Source organism: Hypomesus nipponensis, chromosome 14, assembly GCF_054491055.1.
Source record: "Hypomesus nipponensis isolate SF chromosome 14, ASM5449105v1, whole genome shotgun sequence".
Classification (NCBI taxonomy): Eukaryota; Metazoa; Chordata; class Actinopteri; order Osmeriformes; family Osmeridae; genus Hypomesus; species Hypomesus nipponensis.
The window spans coordinates 9150870-9171708 of record NC_140374.1 but is presented as its reverse complement, the minus strand read 5'-3'; the positions used below and the strand labels follow the sequence as shown (position 1 = coordinate 9171708).

The 20839-nt window shown below is 40.8% G+C and overlaps 3 protein-coding genes and 1 pseudogene across 8 annotated transcripts; 1 reads left to right on the top strand and 3 right to left on the bottom strand.

The window, feature by feature from the left end:
• Nucleotides 1-1761: 1761 nt before the first annotated feature.
• LOC146258516 (uncharacterized) lies at nucleotides 1762-3709 on the bottom strand (annotated as a pseudogene).
• Nucleotides 3710-8524: 4815 nt separating this feature from the next.
• Nucleotides 8525-9350, top strand: LOC146258515 (small ribosomal subunit protein eS27-like). The gene is made up of 3 exons (XM_084671965.1): nucleotides 8525-8818; nucleotides 8962-9072; nucleotides 9228-9350. Exons 1-3 carry the CDS (start codon nucleotides 8677-8679, stop codon nucleotides 9260-9262), a joined length of 288 nt encoding a protein of 95 aa, XP_084528091.1. The 5' UTR covers nucleotides 8525-8676; the 3' UTR covers nucleotides 9263-9350.
• Nucleotides 9351-9442: 92 nt separating this feature from the next.
• On the bottom strand, nucleotides 9443-12666 carry dnaja (DnaJ heat shock protein family (Hsp40) member A). Of its 2 annotated transcripts, none has more exons than XM_084671963.1 (8): nucleotides 12510-12666; nucleotides 12092-12246; nucleotides 11504-11684; nucleotides 11304-11408; nucleotides 10973-11200; nucleotides 10524-10754; nucleotides 10326-10426; nucleotides 9443-10257 (listed from the first exon to the last, which is right to left on the bottom strand). In XM_084671963.1, exons 2-8 carry the CDS (start codon nucleotides 12221-12223, stop codon nucleotides 10036-10038), a joined length of 1200 nt encoding a protein of 399 aa, XP_084528089.1. In that variant the 5' UTR covers nucleotides 12224-12246; nucleotides 12510-12666; the 3' UTR covers nucleotides 9443-10035. The 2 variants fall into 2 exon arrangements, with proteins under 2 accessions (XP_084528089.1, XP_084528090.1); XM_084671964.1 differs by having other exon boundaries at nucleotides 12092-12260; nucleotides 12510-12649.
• A 1516-nt stretch (nucleotides 12667-14182) lies between these two features.
• On the bottom strand, nucleotides 14183-20839 carry LOC146258513 (uncharacterized). 5 transcript variants are annotated; one of them, XM_084673096.1, is made up of 9 exons: nucleotides 20111-20375; nucleotides 19340-19399; nucleotides 19207-19243; nucleotides 16005-16194; nucleotides 15788-15896; nucleotides 15436-15698; nucleotides 15046-15236; nucleotides 14454-14889; nucleotides 14183-14279 (listed from the first exon to the last, which is right to left on the bottom strand). In XM_084673096.1, the coding sequence occupies exons 4-8, from the start codon at nucleotides 16189-16191 to the stop codon at nucleotides 14779-14781; spliced, it is 861 nt and encodes a 286-aa protein (XP_084529222.1). In that variant the 5' UTR covers nucleotides 16192-16194; nucleotides 19207-19243; nucleotides 19340-19399; nucleotides 20111-20375; the 3' UTR covers nucleotides 14183-14279; nucleotides 14454-14778. The 5 variants fall into 5 exon arrangements, 2 of the variants coding, with proteins under 2 accessions (XP_084529222.1, XP_084529223.1); XM_084673097.1 differs by having other exon boundaries at nucleotides 16005-16175; nucleotides 20111-20370; XR_014729808.1 differs by lacking the exons at nucleotides 15788-15896; nucleotides 16005-16194 and adding an exon at nucleotides 17942-19092 and having other exon boundaries at nucleotides 15436-15461; nucleotides 20111-20839.

Here is a 20839-nt window from a genome sequence, read left to right as displayed (position 1 = left end):
GTGACTGGTCAACCTGCATACTGGATGATACCAAGTAACATCACAAAAAGTGAGTGCCGAGGCAGGACACAGAATCGACTTCACCTCTCCAAAAGCAAAAAATAAGCTCTTAATAGTCTTATGGATGGTGATGTATCGAGCATACCTGCTTTCTCTCAACTTTTTTCTCTCTGCGATTCTCTCAACTTTGCCTGGTTATTGTGATGCTTTTGCAGACCCAGTAAAGCCGTTCTCAGCACCAGGTTCACTTCGCAGTATATGTGACAAAAAATTGGATGGCAGTGAACTGTCTGTCTTGCGCTAGTACTGCAAAACCTTGGCAAGTAAGGTCAATATTACACCTGAGCAGGCTCATGGACAACCCTGCACTGTCTACAGTGAAAGCAGTTTGTTACCCCAACAGTGGTGCTACAAACCAGTGTCCTGCTACTGCATGGGGAAGAGAACATGAGGAGGATGGGAGAACACAGTATAAACTGCAAACCATGAAACATCACTGTGACATGCAAATTAGTGACTGTGGCTTCATCTTAAACCCTGAGTTTCCTCAAGTTGGAGCATCACCAGATGGATTAGTGCAGTGTACCTGCTGTGGAAGAGGCTGCATCGAGATAAAGTGCCCATACAAGTACCGTAACACCACTGTGGAGGAAGCATGCAGCAGCGGTGACAAAGACTGGAAGTTGTGGGTGGTGAGCTTCAGCTAAAGAAGGGAAGTCCATACTACAAGCAAGTACAAACACAAATGATTGTGGCTGATGCAGAGTACTGTGATTTTATTTTGTGGATTTTAAAAGACTGTGCTGTGTTGCGTGTTGCACCTGACCCACAGCTCTGGAATGCTGTTCTTAAAAAGGCACAGCATTTTTTTTAGTTTGTATGTCTCCCTGAACTTGTAAGCGGCTACTTCACGAAGATGCCACTTAAACAGATTTCAGTTCCAGGAGGAACTGACCTACAGATCTCTAAAACTAAACCAAAGAAGGGCAGGGCCAGAAGGGCTGAGAAGTTGTGGTGCATTTGCCATGGACCAGAAAGCAAGGGCGACATGGTAGCCTGTGACAACCAAAACTGCACAACTGAGTGGTTTCATCTAACTTGTGTGGGGCTACAACATGCACCTTCTAAAGAAGACATTTGGTTCTGTTCTCATTGTTCCACGTAAGCCAAAGGTGCTTCCTCCCATAGTAGGTAGAAAAAAAATACTATGGGTGCTTCAACTGTTTAGTTTTAATCTGTCTGCACTTCAATGTCAGTACATGCACAAATATATACATTGCACTAACATGTACTTGTACAATTTAATATGTTCTGTTAAGGTGCTTTGCACTATTTTTATTGTCAGTTTACACTATTGTTATTGTCAATATGACTTCTTGCACTATTGTTATTGTCAATATGACATCTTGCACTATTGTTATTGTCAATACGACTTCTTGCACTATTGATATTGTCAAAATATGACTTTTAATAAACCTTAAGTATAAAAACTTGTTTGTTTCCATACTTAATTTAGCTGTCAAAGTAAATCACAAGAAAACCATAAACCACACATTTCTGATTTTCTTTTCATACATGCTTTATTGTTTACGCAAGGCTGGTCCAGCAGGATAAAGCATCATCACAATATTAATTCTTACAATAGTTGAAAGGAGTAGAAACAAAGTAGCATAAATTAAAATTGAATTTCACTTTCACATCATAACACATGTACATTTTGTTCAGTTTATGGAGCTCTCTCTACACTACGCTATCTCTGTTCTACACTACAGTGTATTGGTTTGTCAGCGCGCAACAGACAGTAACAATCTTATCTAAAAATATGATATCCTCACCTTCACATGGAAAGACCATGCTGATGGATATGGTTCCTGTTAAAATGTTATACTTTTGACAAACATTTCCGATCACTCTTTCAACATGGATTCTTAGGTGAGCGATATTTCTTGTCTCCTCCACATCTCTTGCAGCTAGCTGACAGTAACCCTTTGTAAAGGATGGGAGTTTGACCTCTGCACACAACATGCCAACACTTTCCTTTATATCAAAACCTGTATCAGCCAAGATCAGCCCCCGGCAAAATTTTGGGGAGAAAACCACTGTTTTCTGTAATGTGTTTGTCACTTGAACGGCCACCCCAACCTTTTGATATGAAACAAATAGATCCCTTGGGTGTAATACCTATCAAATACTTCATAGCGTGATTGTGCTTGTAGCTGGAAAACATTTGAGCATGGGCTTTCAGATTCGATGGTTTCTCTGTGAAAATCTCAAAACAGTCAAGGATCACTGCTACTCTGTGTCCAAAAGACTCCACAAACTGGTGAGGCATACTTTTGTGCAAAGTGTCTCTGTCTGGCCATGCAATGGAATGGCTAAAGTTTGCATACAGAAATGACACAATATCATTAAATGTACTGTGTACTGTCTTTGGGGAAACACGAAAGAGATGGGCCAGATGTTGTGCAAGCAGATCCAGTCTGAGGCGCATGAAGTTTAAAATAACTATTTTAAACGGACTGAGAACCATTCTTCTTTTGGTCTGGCATGAGAGGAAGCAAAAAATGTTGCAAGGTCATAAAGGTTCCCAAGTTTGGCAGCCCTGTGTAGTACTTTACTTTGTCATCATTGTCTCCAAAAGACAATTAGACATCCTGTACTCATCAAGTTCTTGACACAGTTGTCTGTTTTCTTGTAACAGGCGGTTTACTTCTGCACATCTGTGCACACAGAAGTTACGTTCTGTTTGTGTCTCCTCCTCAGTGTTTTGCTCTCCACCTCCTTCAGCCTCTAGTGTCTCCTCCTCAGTGTTTTGCTCACTGCCTCCTTCAGCCTCTTGTGTCTCCTCCTCGTGTTCTGCTCTCCACCTCCTTCAGTTGGCTCAGTGTGTTGTCTTTGCTCCCTTGGCCTTCGCCTTCCACAGCGTGCTGGGTTGGTGAGAGTAATATCTGTGTGACCCAGATGGACGGAGGGTGCCCAGTTTGAGTCAGTCTCCATCATCTCATATGCTGGTAGACCTGCAATAACATGAAAACGGTTTTTAATTTCATTATATGGGACCAGAAGTGTTAATATTAATTAGAAATTATAGTAAAGTAAGAGTACATATATGTTACAGCCCTTTATAAGACGATTGCATGACATAATAAAAGACTTGAACATAATCAACCATGCATTGTTTTGATTTATCTCCTGTGCCACATATCCTAATTCGTCCAAAACGACACGTGGATGTAACGTTAGATATTTCACATTTGTCAACATTAGTTAAATATCTTACCTTTGAGAAAATGTCGACCGCAGACATACATAGAACGCGATATGTTGGCAAAGGTGATGTTTTTGCGCCGGACCGCTGCAACCCAGGCGATACGACGCCTCTTTGTTATGTCTTCTACATGCTGTCCCTGTACTTTCTTCGATGTGGGAAAGGAAAAAAACCTATCCCCAATGTTAAGTATGTGACCTTTGCTGTCATGAGATCTTCTATTGCAGCTGATCACGCAACAAGAACGTCCCATTTTATTCCAAATTAAATGAATCTCACTGCAAATTTAATGAACACCACTGCACGCGTGGTGGTAATTTGTGACGAATCTGGTGATAGAGGCAGACTGATGGGAAAGCAGCTGGGGAACCAGTTAAATTGGGAACCAGTTGGGACGTAACACCGGCCCAGTGAGAACAGGTGTTGTATCACCCGATGCATGACTCTCTGGATTGGCACCCCCTCGCGGGAGCGCGCGCGATTCAAAGAGTGAAGGATTTCGTATTGATATCGCATCCAAAAGAAGGGGAGACAGAAGTCTCACATTAAACCGTCTTTGTTGTTGAATTCAGGAGAAGGATGTCTGTTATCTGTGTAAATATCAGATGCTATTTTCAACACAAAATCCTTAAAATTCGTCATTCAAACGGTATAGTAACGAACGCGAACCAACATTCTTGCTCCACGGCATCGCATTCTGAGGAAATATACCCCAGTATGATCATGATTATTGCTACACAAAATGTATTTTGTGTAGCAGGTTCAAAGTATATCACATGGTATAGCTCTTCATACTAATGTATAGGTTCAAAGGCATGCGATTTTAATGCAGTTAGCTTGTGCGTAGGGTGGGTTACTCATACAGGTCGAAAACAACAACCTTCTGATCCAGAATAGGCTATCAGCTGTCCTGAAAAGGGACAAAAGGTTCACATGCCTAGCCTACAAAAGACAAGTACTAAAAACAATGTATCAACTATGTATCAACATCAAAAGAACCATCAAATCCTTTTTTAAGATAGGAAATATTATTCTTATTGTTTGAGTCAATGAAATAAATGAAAAAATAAAACATAATAATCCCTCACCTACCATGGACTATTCTGTTTTCAGACCTGTCCACCCTATACATACACATGTATTGGTATTTAATTGATGCTATTAAATGTACATAATGCTGGCGTAGAAGGATAGAAACGTATGCGGGGGGAGAACATTTCATGGCAGGTTTTCCATTAGATGTAAGTGCAATGAACCCCCTGTTAACCCTGACTAGGACAGTGTGACATGCCTGAAACTTACTGTGGTTAATCAAACTAGTGCCCTCAGTGTACTGTAAGAATTATTTGATGCTGGGATATACAGAACAGACAATAGAGAGGGGGGGGGAGGTGCATTTTACAACAGGCTTAATGCACCCCCTGCTAACCCTGACTAGGAAAGTGTCACAGGCCTGAAACTTACTGTGCTTACTCATGCTAGTGCCCTCAGTGTACAGTAAGAATCATTTGATGCTGGGATATACAGAACAGACAATAGAGGGGGGGTGCATCTCACGACAGGCTTGTTGTATTCCTTCTTGTCACGAAATGCACCCCCCGCTAACCCTGACTAGGAAAGTGTCACAGGCCTGAAACTTACTGTGCTTACTCATGCTAGTGCCCTCAGTGTACAGTAAGAATCATTTGATGCTGGGATATACAGAACAGACAATAGAGGGGGGGTGCATCTCACGACAGGCTTGTTGTATTCCTTCTTGTCACGAAATGCACCCCCCGCTAACCCTGACTAGGAAAGTGTCACAGGCCTGAAACTTACTGTGCTTATTCATGCTAGTGCCCTCAGTGTACAGTAAGAATCATTTGATGCGGGGATATACAGAACAGACAATAGAGGGGGGGTGCATCTCACGACAGGCTTGTTGTATTCCTTCTTGTCACGGAATGCATCCCCCGCTAACCCTGACTAGGAAAGTGTCACAGGCCTGAAACTTACTGTGCTTACTCATGCTAGTGCCCTCAGTGTACAGTAAGAATCATTTGATGCGGGGATATACAGAACAGACAATAGAGGGGGGGTGCATCTCACGACAGGCTTGTTGTATTCCTTCTTGTCACGAAATGCACCCCCCGCTAACCCTGACTAGGAAAGTGTCACAGGCCTGAAACTTACTGTGCTTACTCATGCTAGTGCCCTCAGTGTACAGTAAGAATCATTTGATGCGGGGATATACAAAACAGACAATAGAGGGGGGGTGCATCTCACGACAGGCTTAATGCACCCTCAGCTAACCCTGACTAGGAAAGTGTTACATGCCTGAAACTTACTGTGCTTACTCATACTAGCCCCATCTTGTGCAATGCACACACTCTGTGAATAATAGACACTATAAAATTAAAGATTTTGATTACAATTAAATAATATAAACCTTTTATTATTTGCAATGCTGTTGCAGTCCCATATTACCTGCTGGTAGGTATTTTGATCTTGGGAAACAGTACAAATGAGCTGACAGGACAACCACTGTCCTGTTGTAGTTATATGCATAACCAATACAATCTAGTGTATGATAAATACGTGACTCCTTTTGTGTTATTTTCTTTGTTACTAATGTTTATTGAGGTACATCTTCACAAAGTACTTCTTTATGTCAAGGCAGTTCTGTATATCCCAGCATCAAATGATTCTTACTGTACACTGACGGCACTAGTATGAATAAGCACAGTAAGTTTCAGGCATGTAACACTTTCCTAGTCAGGGTTAGCGGGGGGTGCATTTCGTGACAAGAAGGAATGAAACAAGCCTGTCGTGAGATGCACCCCCCCCCTCTATTGTCTGTTCTGTATATCCCAGCATCAAATGATTCTTACTGTACACTGAGGGCACTAGTATGAGTAAGCACAGTAAGTTTCAGGCATGTGACACTTTCCTAGTCAGGGTTAGCGGGGGGTGCATTTCGTGACAAGAAGGAATGAAACAAGCCTGTCGTGAGATGCACCCCCCCCCTCTATTGTCTGTTCTGTATATCCCAGCATCAAATGATTCTTACTGTACACTGAGGGCACTAGTATGAGTAAGCACAGTAAGTTTCAGGCATGTGACACTTTCCTAGTCAGGGTTAGCGGGGGGTGCATTTCGTGACAAGAAGGAATGAAACAAGCCTGTCGTGAGATGCACCCCCCCCTCTATTGTCTGTTCTGTATATCCCAGCATCAAATGATTCTTACTGTACACTGAGGGCACTAGTATGAGTAAGCACAGTAAGTTTCAGGCATGTGACACTTTCCTAGTCAGGGTTAGCGGGGGGTGCATTTCGTGACAAGAAGGAATGAAACAAGCCTGTCGTGAGATGCACCCCCCCCTCTATTGTCTGTTCTGTATATCCCAGCATCAAATGATTCTTACTGTAAACTGAGGGCACTAGCATGAGTAAGCACAGTAAGTTTCAGGCCTGTGACACTTTCCTAGTCAGGGTTAGCAGGGGGTGCATTAAGCCTGTTGTAAAATGCACCTCCCCCCCCTCTCTATTGTCTGTTCTGTATATCCCAGCATCAAATAATTCTTACAGTACACTGAGGGCACTAGTTTGATTAACCACAGTAAGTTTCAGGCATGTCACACTGTCCTAGTCAGGGTTAACAGGGGGTTCATTGCACTTACATCTAATGGAAAACCTGCCATGAAATGTTCTCCCCCCGCATACGTTTCTATCCTTCTACGCCAGCATTATGTACATTTAATAGCATCAATTGAATACCAATACATGTGTATGTATAGGGTGGACAGGTCTGAAAACAGAATAGTCCATGGTAGGTGAGGGATTATTATGTTTTATTTTTTCATTTATTTCATTGACTCAAACAATAAGAATAATATTTCCTATCTTAAAAAAGGATTTGATGGTTCTTTTGATGTTGATACATGGTTGATACATTGTTTTTAGTACTTGTCTTCTGTAGGCTAGGCATGTGAACCTTTGGTCCCTTTTCAGGACAGCCTATTCTGCATCAGAAGGCTGTTGTTTTCGACCTGTCTGAGTAACCCAGCCTACGCACAGGCTAACTGCATTAAAATCGCATGCCTTTGAACCTATACATTAGTATGAAGAGCTATGCCATGTGAAATACTTTGAACCTGCAACACAAAATACATTTTGTGTAGCAATAATCATGATCATACTGGGGTATATTTCCTCAGAATGCGATGTCGTGGAGCAAGAATGTTGGTTCGCGTATACCGTTTGAATGACGAATTTTAAGGATTTTGTGTTGAAAATAGCATCTGATATTTACACAGATAACAGACATCCTTCTCTTGAATTCAACAACAAAGACGGTATAATGTGAGACTTCTGTCTCCCCTTCTTTTGGATGCAATATCAAGACGAAATCTTTCACTCTTTGAATCGCGCGCGCTCCCGCGAGGGGGTGCCAATCCAGAGAGTCATGCATCGGGTGATACAACACCTGGTAACCTACTCACCTATTGTTGATATGAAGGTGGTATTGAAAGCGTCTTCACTGAATCTGACTAGAAGACATGTCTTGCCTACTCCACTATCTCCAATTAGCGAGAGCTTGAACAGGCAATCGTATGTTTTCGCCATTAACACTCTGGTGCGTAATAGTTAACGATAATGTATAACTACTTAGAATCTAACGCGTATATCTAGCAATCCGCATCACTTCACCAGCTGTCTGGGGATGAGTTAGGCAGTGTTGTAGACATCAGTTGCAGACTGGTCCATGTAGTTGTAGACAATGTTTAATATTTTCTACAATTTCTGAAAATCATGCATAGGCAACGATTTTATGTTGCAATTTGCGCAGACCGAAAACCGTCTGTATACAAACTGTAGCCTAAATTGCCTTACGTTTTTGGAAGGTTTGGAGTGCACGTGTTGAATGCATCTGTAGCCTATTTACAAACACTATTGTCCATCCTCCTTTAACAAAAAATAACATAGGCCTAACCGCTAGGAGGATTTTGCCAGATTTAATTTAGGATTTCCACCAGTGGTAGCCAGTAGGCTATTTATTTCTGAAAGTAGCCTAGGACCTATACTACGTACGTAGACTAAGGCAATAGGCTATTTTATGGATTGGACTATCCTACAATTTTCAAGTGCACGTGTACGATCAACAAGTGGCCTACATGCAAAACTAAAGCAAAATGCTGTCCAACAAAGCCCACATGTATATATATCTAGTCTAGATTTACCAGAGCAGCCATTTACTAGACAAGCAGGGCAGTTTGCAGACAGTTTTAGCAAATAGCTAATAAAGCTTGTTCATGGCCAGGATATTTCCTACTCAGACACATTGGTCTTACCTACATGGACAGGTGAAACATATTGAGCTGTCATTCTGCCAAATGTGATTTTAGTCTTTTGAATCATTTATTTTCCAATGGCATGCATCTTTGTCATAATTTCATTCCAGTTGGCCAAAGACCTTCTCCATCCTTCTCTTGACCAAGAGAGAAGGCAGCATAAGAAAAAGCGGCTTGTCCAGTTGCCAAACTCTAACTTAATGGATGTAAAGTACCCAGGTAGGCTATACTGTTGTTTGTGAGTCAGACATTTTTTTTGTGTCGTGTTGTGGAACTGGAAAGATTTTCGTCCATTCAGTATTTTTATGCACGGATATCGATCTTATACTTATATTTAAACAAATTATGTTTTTGTCATTAAGGCTGCTACAAGATCACTACTGTGTTCAGCCATGCCCAGACAGTGGTGCTTTGTATGGGATGCTCTACAGTCTTGTGCCAGTCAACAGGGAGCAAGGCCCGACTGACTGAGGGTAGGTTAACAGAAAATGGCATCTGTATCAACACACTCAGGTAAACACATTTTGAGTGGGACACTGAAGATTCCCCCCCCCCTACCCATGTCTGGTACTGTATTCACTTTGGTCACTGTGTTGCCCAGTAACTATTTTTTGCTTTTGATTCTCAGGTTGCTCATTTAGAAGAAAGCAGCATGGAAGTTAATGTGGAAGGAAATGGTCATGCTGACATACAACTGACCAATGCGTTGATTTTTCATTGATTTCAATGAGTGATAACTGAAATGTAATTGTCTTCATTTAACTGAGCCATGGCAGTATCCTTTCTATATCTGCCTTGTTGTAAGCATCAAGACTCACTCAGTTTGGTGTTAATGACTTTCCCTTTGTGAAATCTGTGCCTCAACTGAGTTAAGTTTTTTAATTGATCATATGGAAGAATACATTGAAATTAGACAATTTCAGAAGATTTACAGTATGAAACTGAGATGTTGACTTATTGACATTTCATGTGCAAAGGAAAAAAGTTAAGGCCTTTGACACATTGGATGTGAGAAAACATAAATACACAGTAAAGACTTGATTGTGCATGTCTGTCTTGAGAAGTGCCTTCATGGAAAGCATACAGCACCTCTAGAAATGAATCAGAATGAAAGAGCAATGTCCTTCTCTCATAATCAGATTGACTAAAGAACAACAAAAACTATTTTTCAATACACAGAAGTAACAAGAAAACAACAATGGATGGCTTGTTAACAATTTTGCTAGACAAATCACTTCTGCAAAACGCAAGGACAGGAACCTCTAACGTAAAGCTTGGGTCAAACCATGTACAGGATATTTGGATTCTGACTGGTGAGTGTCATGCAAATCGCATTATATTGATTAATGGTTACATTCACTGTGTCTGACACTGTACACCCCTTCTGGGACCATCCTCGTCATAGGCTTCTCTTGAATAGCTCCTCTGCTGGGACATCACTGTGTCTGACACTGTACACCCCTTCTGGGACCATCTTCATCCTCATCCTCGTCATGGGCTTCTCTGGAATAGCTCCTCTGCTGGGACTGATAGTCCATTTCACAGAGATCTACTTCTTCCATGTCATCAGTAAGCATAACTTCGTTCCTGGGAGGAAGCAGCCTTTCCAGTTGAGGCAAGAGGTGCTCTGGAAGCCAGTGTTTCTGTGGGAATTCCACCTAAGAGAAAATCACAATGATGAGATGGCCATCTGAATAGCCAATACCTTACACAAGTATAGGCTCACCTCAAACTGAACGATTAGTTGTCCTTTGTCATAAGGGTCCCTGTAAATGGGCATGCCTTCATTCTGAACAACTTTGACGTCTTTATGCCTCACAACTTGACCTGTGGATATTTAATAATTAATTCTTACATTCCACATAAGGCACATTTGACAATGTACCCTAATTTATACAGGTTACCAGAACTACAACTGTGATACCTGGTGGCAAAGTAATTATGAGCATTCTGTTATCCAAGGTGCAAATGGTCTTCTTGAACCCACAGAGAGCTTCAACTAGTTTGATATCCATTTTCATGATCAGGTTATCGTCTTGTCTCTGGAAAATCTCATGTTCCTTCTGATCTAGCACAATGATGACATCACCAGGTTCCAATCCAGGTTCTTGGTCACCTTCACCATGGAATGTTATTTTCTGGCCATCCTTCATACCTGTAAACATGGGTGTCCACACTGATTAAGCTGACTGTCTCTAGAGAGACAGCTTGTGGTATAATATATGTATATTAAACCACATATTTTCCTGTGGCATTCTCCTTTATTCAGTGAGTACTGTGCAATGGCTTATCACTTAAGATAGATGGAAAAGAAGAAGCAATGGCTTCAGTGTCACAAGTTAACCTGTAATTGGCTAAAGGGGGAAACCTAACCTTTGTCAATGTGAACTTCAAGAATTTTCTTCTTGCGCTCCACTTTGTTCCCATTGCAGTTCTTACAGCGGTCCTTTGAGTTGAACTTTTCCCCCCGACCCTGGCAGTCAGGACACATACTCTGGATTTGCTGGATCATGCCTGGTCCAATCTGCTGCACCTTGATCTGCACTCCTCTACCCTTGCAACTTGAACACTTCTCAAGCATTCCCTTCTTCCCTCCATAGCCTATGTGGAATAAACAATGGGAATGTGAATCATCCTTGGCGGTGCAGTGATGTATTTGAAAGAAGGAAAGGTTTCATGGAAACATGATTCAAATTATACTTACCATCACATTTTGCACAGATCATGTTCTTTTGAAGACCAAGTTTCCTTGTTGCTCCATTGTACATCTCTTCCAATGTAATACTGAGCTGATGAATAACATTCTTACCTAAATCAAAGCAAATACTTTTTCAGCTAATGATTTTGTCTTTCATCAATAACTTGATTCAAAATATACTTTTTTTGATGTTGCATTTTCCTAACCTCTCCTCTCCTCTCTTTGCATCCTGCCTCCACCTCCAAAAAACATGTTGAAAATGTCTGTAGGTGAAGAGAACTGCCCTCCCATTCCACCCTCTTTGATAGCTTGTTCTCCACCTTGGTCATACAGATCCCTTTTCTTTGGATTGGATAAAACTTCATATGCCTGTGATATCAATTTGAACTGTGCAGAACAAGAGACAAAGAAATGTTTTAACCAAAAAAGTTGAGTAAATAAAAAAGTAGATATTGGGCAATGGTAGGCTATGCAATTGAGCACACAAACAACTTATTTAAGGTTGTGTAATATACATGGATTTAACTAGCTGGATTTATATTTCAGGCATGGCTAGTCAAGCGTTTAACGTTGCATTTTAAATGTGTAACTGTACAAACACGAATATAGTTTAAGAGATGCTATATCGTATGTGACTGTAGGCTGACATGCTGAACTATAATGTAATTACATTATCTAAGACTAGAGGCTCTGACTCCGATGTCATTCCAGAAAGTTCCGCACATTCCGTTGCTGTCATGTCTAGAAGGCACGAAGTTTAAAATAGACACGGACACCAAAAATGATCCACACACCTTTTCTCCTTCATTGGGGTTCTTGTCTGGGTGGTATTTTAACGCGAGTTTTCGATATGCTTTTTTGATTTCGTCCGGGCTGGCATTGGAACTCACACATAAAAGGTCATAATAGCCTGTCTCATGAACCATCTTTACGACGGAATATTTTCAACCTGACAAGAAAAGACTGTTAGGACACATTCAACAGTTTACATTAAAATACAAAAAAGTTAACTGTCAGCCAAAATACAGACCGTTGTGAACGAATAAGCCCTATGTAGCCTAAGGAAGTAGCCTACTTAGCAGACTAGCTTATTACATCGACTCGGCAGCAACATCTAGGTTACTAACATAAAAATGAATGCTTGATATCTCACTAGTGCTAGTTAAGTATACCTCCTGCCCAAGGATCTTAATATTTGCATAATTTAGTTACCTTGCACTGAATCCTGATGTTTGCTCCTACGTCGGCTCTGTTTCTGTCTGTCTCCAGGCAAGAAAGCTGGTTTTAAATAGTGCCAGCGTGTAGAACTTTCTGGAGCGCCTTGTAGAGCCACCGGAAATTTCGTTCCTCTTCTCGATCAATTTAGAAATGAACCATACACGGCAAAACATTTACTCTACACTGCTACAATGATCTTTGTCGATGGTGTAGCTTAGAACAGTCTCTAAAATTAGGCTAGTTGTTTATAAATGTGTAAAAAATATTTTCACTTGTTATGTCTAATTTATTTTCAATTTATTTCCATTTGTTAGAGGATACATGAAATGCTGTTTTGGGATGCTTTTATATAGGCCTTAATGGTCCCATATTACTGTATCTGAAGTATCTTTCCCGAAATTCAGCCTTGGTGCATAGTTACAGCCACTCAGTCCCTCAATGAGCTTTCCTCAAAACGCGCTGTTTCTGTGACTGTAGCTTTAAATGCTAATGAGGAGGAGAGGGACGGCAACATGCGCTAATGTTTACAACGGATGTATCGCAATGGCTCGTAGCCCCCGTTGCTGTAAGATGCCTCGAATTTAGGCATTTTCATCTGATCACCCTGGTTTGCAGAGGTGCACACTCAGTCATTTCAATGTGGAGAAAGGCGGATATCATGAGCTATAACACCAACAGCAGAACGGTTATCCAAATAACAAAGAAGTGTACAACACTCGCGTTACAGCGTTTGTATTCACACACACACTTGATGCCATCTACCTTTACATTAGCGACAGAAACTCAGCTGGCTCGTAGCCCCGTTGCTGTAAGATGCTTCTAATTTACCCATTCTCATCTGATCACCCTGGTTTGCAGAGGTGCACACTCATAATAATTTCAATGAGGGGAAAGGCGGATATCGCGCACGCCATAACACCAACAGCATAACGGTTATCTAAATAACAGACAAGTGTACAACACTGGCGTTACAGCGTTTGTATTCAGACACACACTTGATGCCATTTATCTTTACATTAGCAACAGTAACTCAGCTGTTAGCTGCAGAGCTAATGTTACAGCCACATTCTAAAGGTAGCAAGCTAGGTAACCAGGTAGCCAAAATGGTTTGGCCCGATAATGGCCCAGATCCGGCAGGCCAGAAGAAATTACTCGGCCCGAGTGCGGTTGCCGGACTCGGGCCAAATCTGGTTTGAATGACGCCCCAGAATCGGCCCAAGTACACTGGCCCGGGTCCGGCAGCCCGAAACTGAACCAGTATTTCCAACATTGGGCCGGAATCACCCCAACAAAACTGCCAGAACTAGCCCATATGTTAGCCAGTTGACAGCCTGTAAAAAGTCATGACGGATCCACTATAATGCCAGAAGATTTCAAAACCACATCTTACGTTGCCAACTTGCTTGAAGCAGGTCCTGGAGAGTGTGCATGAATAAAAACGGGCTCTTCCTTTTACCAATGCAATATTAGCTTAAAAAAAAAGAAAAATACATGGACACTAGGGCCTAGACACAGAGCACAAAATATTTTTTTCATTGTAACACTAAAACTCGATATTTAGAGTTAACACAAATTATGATGATATTGTGGCAATCCCTCCTACATTACCCCATACCTAACCCCATAATGTGCTACTTTTCAGTAGCAAAAATTACACCATGCATGTCTATTTTTAACAATTTATTTGAATAAATACAGTTTGTGTATGTGTGTGTAATGACCGCAGCCTCCTCAAGCATGCCCCTTTGAAGCTTGAGATGTACCCTATAAGATGAATATAGAGAGAGAAAAGGAGAGGAGGGAAGGGGCAGATAAACATGGTTGCTTACACAGTCAGATATATATATATATACAGATGCTAGAAGGATATATACAAATAATATACACACACATACACGGTATATATAGACAGATTTGAACATTTGGAACACATCTTACTAAGAATTAGCTTGTCTCATTGCCCGCTCTCGTCTTCCTCCATCTCGGTCCGATGCAAGCTGCAGCCACCTTTTAATAAACTTTTCTACATCTCCATCGGATGCAGATGCAGTACTTGCATTGCATCGCACAGATTCTTAAGAAATAAACAAAAAAACGTAATGGAACAGGCAGGTTAAGGCCGTTCACAAGACAGGAAAGTGAATAAGCATACTAGGCATACTACTACTTTATACTGTTTCTTATTTCTACCTTATAATACTAAAATAAAACTTACTGAGGACAACATCTTTAATGGCAAGTGGCTCAAAGCCATACTTGCCATTTACCCTCGCCAGTTAATTTGCTTAGCCAGTTGATTTTTCAATAGTTTGGCCATTATTCTCCAAACTGTCTCCTTTATTGTCAACCCCCCCGCCAGCCCAAAATAGGTGACCTGAAAGATGAAAAGAATTGCCCCTATTAGCTTATGATCATTTTTATAGGCGCTGAATCTATAATATCACATATCTTTATTTTTTTCATTAAAAAGCACCATAGGTCAAAAGTCTCAGCAAATATCAATTCAACAAATACATGAACGTTCACCTACCAATTTTCGTTTGTATTCCACCTGTGAAGCAATGCTCTCCTCGAGCTTGATTAGTTCATCCAGTGATGTTAATGGAAAGCCAGAAACATCTGGCACCTCCATTGGTTGACGAGTTGTTTGCAACTGTAGCAAAATCATTTGCTGTTGATGCTTGATCGTCTCCATAGTCGTCAAAATGTCACGGAGAATTGCTGAAAAATAAAACAAAAACACCTACCAAGTTAATACCTGGGCATATACTAAGGGCAACAGGTTAAGACACACAAGCAGTCAGACATGTTTTAAATAGTATATTCAAATACAAATTAAGCCCATTACAAATTAAGCCCCATACAACCTTTTTGAGAAATGAATACATTTTGTTTGTAATAATTGCTGTTTAACACTTACGATCACACATGGGCTGGTTGTTTACCCTGGGCCGGTCAGGGGTTGCCATGCTCAAGTTTGGTCTGGGGACACTTGTAGCAATGGCTGGTCGGGTGGGCTGGTTGTTTACCCTGGGCCGGTCAGGGGTTGCCATGTTCAAGTTTGGTCTGGAGGGAGTTGGAGGAGCAATAACTGGTGCTGGGGGTAAACTTAAATGTGCCCTGGTGTTTACCCCTCTGGGTTGCTCATCTTCGCTCTCTGACTCCCAAATTCTGTTTGTGCCTCTATTGAACAAAATAAGTTGTGTTTTGGGGATGATCTGCATTGTTTTCAACCTCATTTATAATTATGAAGAGAGCAAACTCTGTCTTACCTTCTCTTCCTTCTCTTATAAGCTGGACGTTGGTCCTCCTCATCTTCAGTTTGAAGATCTGATGTCAGCAGTGCCCTTGGTAGCAGCAGCCGTGCCTCACTAAATGTATCTGCATTAAAATGGAAACAATTAATTAAATTAAATTAATGCAATTCTTAAATAAATCTAATGCCAATTGTGGTTGCTAACACTTTAATCATAATGAATTAAATTATACTTTTAGTTGCCCGGATCCTGATGTTATGGTTTGCCCACGATTCTTCAGGAGGGTCTGCTCCCATTATGGCCCTGTTGCATCGCTCCCTGGCTTTGTAGGGAGGCCAGTAGCTTCTTCCATTTGCAACCCAAGAGGCTGGAACAACTTCTGTGTCTCCCGTGTCCAGAAAGTCTACAATATGGTACATTGTCTATGAACAGAAAAGGAATTAGTCTACAGGTCCTACCACAGCTAAACGTATTTGAGGATCAAGTAAATGATAATTACTTCTAAGTATCTGTTTACTGAAGTCAAAGGCAAAGCTGTAGTCTTAGTTTGTGGAGAACAGGTCGCTGTGTTGAATGATTACAATTTGAACTTGACTGATTCAGTGTGCGCGGGCCGCTGATGGTTTGCTAGTTAAGCTGCAGACCCTGATGATCACCTGTCAGCTGTCCCTCGCATATCCACCTCAGACATTCAGACAGATTTTGATGCACTCGTTCAAGGCCACTGAATTTCTTTCACTGAACAAAATATGTATTACTTCTATAGTCTTTTCCTATTTGACCTACACCACAATTTCATATATTTATATAAATATTTACAAAATATCCTTATTCTTCTGATAACCAGTAGCAGCTAATCAAAATAAAAACTTTACTGCTTTTTACAATGGGAGAAAATGAATAGCAGAATTAAGTTCAAGTTATCGTTGATGCAGCCCTCCAACATATTTCAGGTTTCTCATGTTGCCCCTTGTAAATAATAATTGCCCACCCCCGACCTAGTCCATGGTATAACAATTTATTTTCATTGGTAAAATGCAGGTGCAAAGAACATTCAACAGTTAACACAAATGTGTTTTTTACATGCCAAATGATAAAAAAAAAATTACATATATGATCGTAGAAAAGTTTCAGAAAAGGTATAAACTTTTACCTATGCTAACTTTATGTACAACATCTTTGGATACTCTATGCTAGACATTTTGTTCAGCACAAAAATAATTCAGGTTTTATACTCAGCCCCAATAAAACACAACACTCAGCTCCCATTTATGACAAATGGAGCAATGGCATGCCTACAAATGTGTTCCTGATTGGAAGTAGTACATACTTGGTCACAGTCTCATCCATCCTAATGCATTTTAGTCCCTGAGACAAGTCTTTGAGAAGGAACACTCCCAACTGGCATGAATTTATCGGGTAGTCAAAGAAACTTGAACAATTATTAAACTCATTATACACCAAATATGGATCCCCATCAACCACAATGATATTCTGGACTATGCCTACCATACCATTATAACATATACAGTTATCTCCTGTGAACACCTTGACACAAAGGTGTGAAAGATGTATTTCTTTGTACTGCAAGACTGGACATGTGATGTGTAATGGCAGTGGACCCTCACTGTGTGGCTTTCTGAGTTTAGTTTCATTTGGTGTATCTGCATTACAATCTGCATTTTCAAACTCTGACATTCGCCTTACAACTTGCGCAACTGGAAACTGAGGGCTGCGAATCATTTTCTTTATTTGACCAAGGTAGTTCTCAAAGGGAAACCCAGAAATGTTGTCCAAACACTGGCCATGTTCTTTAACGTCATCACTGAGATGAATAAGGCCGTGCACATTGTACACAAGATTCTCCCTGCCATAAAGCTGTCCAAAGTGTTGTACAAAAGATACAAGCAAAGTTTTTGCAAAATCGCAGAACTCCACACACAGTTTTGGACATGCCAATATGGATATGGCAACATAGAGCAGCATGAAGTTGTTGTAAACTGGTGCGCTAACAACATCAACTAGTGCAACCGGTCCAGTATACAATAAAAATTGTCTATATTCAGTTGCCTTCCATCTATGTATCTCTTCAACAGATCTGGGCTTTCTGGCAAATTCTGTAGGCATGTGACATTTGAATGACAAAAGTGTTTCTGACAACTGACTCACTTTTTTTGATGGCAAGCGGCACTTAAGACGGCCATTGCTTCCTGCCCACAGCTCTAGGAGCTTCCTTGTGACTCCAAGGCAGACAAGGTGCATGTAATCATGGGGAAACATAGAAACCATTCCAATTCCAGTTTCAGTAAGAGGGGAGATGTCTCTGTGATGTTCCTCATCCATCTGAAGTCTGAAACTTTCATCAGTTCTAACAGGGCTTGTGCTGTCTGGAAAAGTCATTCTACCATCTACATGAACCCCATGTAATGTGCACTTATCACAGCCTGCATATCCAGTGTGATATTTTATTGCTTTTATGTATGCTCGTGCAGGAGCATCACACATCATTGATGTTATTTTTAAAAACAGTGTTTTTCCTTTCAACGTAAAGCCAGCTGCTAAGATTTGTATCTCTGTCACTAGATCTCTCAAGTATTCTCCCAGAGAAAGAGGTTTTGATTTGCCACCAAACAAAGCAATCAAGCAAGGTTTTTTTAATCCTTGCACTAACCCCAAAACTGGCCACAACTGGATACATGAACTCTTGTAAAGAGGCAGCCCATCAAAATTTAATTGTAGTTTGATTGTGTGCCGATCTGGAATTTTCAACCAACTATTTTTCAAGAAACGTGACAGAGCATTTACAATCCCAAAGTAAAAGTATGCACCACCTGCAACTTGTTTGATTAGGTAATTTCTATTTGTATGGAGGAGTGTCTTTGCATCCTTAGGTAGTGATGGGTGGTGATGCCTTAACACTGACAACAAGGCAGTCAATGCAACTAAAGTGATACTGTACTCCACAGCCCAGTTCATCAAGCTAGAAATTAGAGTTGGCTGTTGAATTTCATCATCGCTCTCAACTACATTTTCAAAGTCACCCACTGGCTCAGGATAGGCCTCTGCTGTGCACTCAGTGACCATCTCCTCCAAACCCTGACCACTATGATCATCATTTTCCACTTCATCACACTCAGCAACTTGTTCAACACAATCAGGATAAGCACTTTCAACAGGATCATTAACTTCATCTACAGATGTAAGATTATCTTTAAAGTATGATTCTAAACGTTTCTTGACTGTGGCTGTTGACTTTCTTCGCAGATTTGATGACTTGACGTATTCAGAATAACGCTCATTCATTATGGCCAAAGGGTAGACTACAGATGGTAAAGGAGATTAACTTTGTGACAACTAAGAAGTCCAGCTGTGCAGATGAACTTCACAGCACAAGTCTTGGGCAAAATTGAAAAACATAAAAATGATGAACTTACAGTAGCCTACAAGGTTCCTTTGCCAATTGCGTTGGGCCTAGGGGTTAAACACGTGAAGAAAATAAATGGATTAACCAAAATAGAATAAAATATTGCTAAATGAGCTGATATTTTTCTACTTCTGTTGACTTACAACAAAAACGACTGCTCCCTCCGATTCCTGTGGCTGGTTCTGTGGTCAATTGTGTTGGGCCTAGGCGTTAAACACATAGACAATTAGTAACACGTTTAAGCATTTCATTTATAATTTGAAAATGTCATTTATCATTTGAATTTTGACAGGAATAATCTTCCATAGGCTACTCTGATGTGAACATAAAGTGGGCGCCTCTGACTTGAGCGCGAGTCTCCTGCTCGAGAGGACGTTCTCGAGCAGTTTTGTAACCATAACTCAAGTCAGAGGCCATTATGGCTACCAACACATTATACAACGAATACAGATGTGATCGTTTTCATCCGCTGCTTTCGTCAATACTCACTCAAGTAAGCGGACGATCCGCTTACTTGAATGAGTTTTGAACAATTCGTTAAAGTGTACAAGTGGCTATCAAGTTTTCACCCGCTTCTACATCATGTTAGACATATAGGTCGATCGACTAAAAACTAAGCTGTATCTCAAAAATGAAGCAAAGTAATAACGTTTCAAGCTGTATAATGAATACAACTATTGATATCTCTCTATTAGAGGATGTTGGTAAGCTATACTGTATCAAGAGTCCATCCAAACCTGACACATTGTAGCTAGCTGCAACACATCATTAGATTAGGCTAGCTAGGTTATTATTACTAGTAAGCTACATATCATAAACATTGTCTAACGTAAGCTAGACTTAGCAACACCTTATTATTTTAATATTAAATATCCTGAAAAGTATAGTGTATTTCTCTATTTAAATGGCCTTACCTGACAACGAACTGCTCCCATGACCGTTAACAGAATGGCAGTTGAAAATGTGAGCGCCTCTCACACACAGGCGCTGGATGGGTGCGCGAGTAGATGAGCGCCTCTCACACACAGGTGCTGGATGGGTGCGCGAGTAGCCTATATTCCCGCGGCCAATTCAAATGGTGTTGTTTTTCAAATTGTGTGCAAGTATGATACAAATGTTAGTACAAACTATAAATACTGGCATATCAAGAATACGATACACACAAAAAATATCCTTAATTTGTTTTATTTAAATACAGAACAAGCCCAACCCACAACTCCCAACACTCAAATGTTATTACTGATCCAGATAACTCCATAATGGAAATATGCCAATTCTCGGCCGCAATCGGCCCATGTCCGCACAACCAAAACCTAGCCAAATCTGGCAACCTATTCTGGGCCAGAGCCGGTGTTACGTCCCAACTGGTTCCCAATTTAACTGGTTCCCCAGCTGTGCGTGCACCTATCAGTCTGCCTCTGTCACCAGATTCGTCACAAATTCACAAACATATTACTGGCGATTTTCAAGTCGGATCTCATATTTGCTGCGGCAAATATGAAAGTAGGCCTATAGGCTACGTGCGCACTACATTAGGCTACCATTCGCGACAAAATAAATGGAGACAAAATAAAACATTTGCAGACTCGCATGAAGTGGGATTCGATCGCACTAGAGTAAAAACATAAACGCATCAAAGTCCG

What these genes read in the sequence shown, in the direction of transcription:
- LOC146258515 (XM_084671965.1), top strand. Translation starts at nt 8,677, where the DNA reads ATGGCATGCATCTTTGTCATAATTTCATTCCAGTTGGCCAAAGACCTT. An exon ending in AATGGATGTAAAGTACCCAG is followed by an intron (nt 8,819 to 8,961) that starts GTAGGCTATACT and finishes TTTGTCATTAAG; the next exon opens with GCTGCTACAAGATCACTACT. An exon ending in CAAGGCCCGACTGACTGAGG is followed by an intron (nt 9,073 to 9,227) that starts GTAGGTTAACAG and finishes TTTGATTCTCAG; the next exon opens with GTTGCTCATTTAGAAGAAAG.
- dnaja (XM_084671963.1), bottom strand. Translation starts at nt 12,223, where the DNA reads ATGGTTCATGAGACAGGCTATTATGACCTTTTATGTGTGAGTTCCAAT. An exon ending in CATAATTACTTTGCCACCAG is followed by an intron (nt 10,427 to 10,523) that starts GTATCACAGTTG and finishes AAATATCCACAG; the next exon opens with GTCAAGTTGTGAGGCATAAA. An exon ending in AACTAATCGTTCAGTTTGAG is followed by an intron (nt 10,258 to 10,325) that starts GTGAGCCTATAC and finishes ATTTTCTCTTAG; the next exon opens with GTGGAATTCCCACAGAAACA.
- LOC146258513 (XM_084673096.1), bottom strand. Translation starts at nt 16,191, where the DNA reads ATGTACCATATTGTAGACTTTCTGGACACGGGAGACACAGAAGTTGTT. An exon ending in CAGGATCCGGGCAACTAAAA is followed by an intron (nt 15,897 to 16,004) that starts GTATAATTTAAT and finishes ATTTTAATGCAG; the next exon opens with ATACATTTAGTGAGGCACGG. An exon ending in TATAAGAGAAGGAAGAGAAG is followed by an intron (nt 15,699 to 15,787) that starts GTAAGACAGAGT and finishes TTTGTTCAATAG; the next exon opens with AGGCACAAACAGAATTTGGG.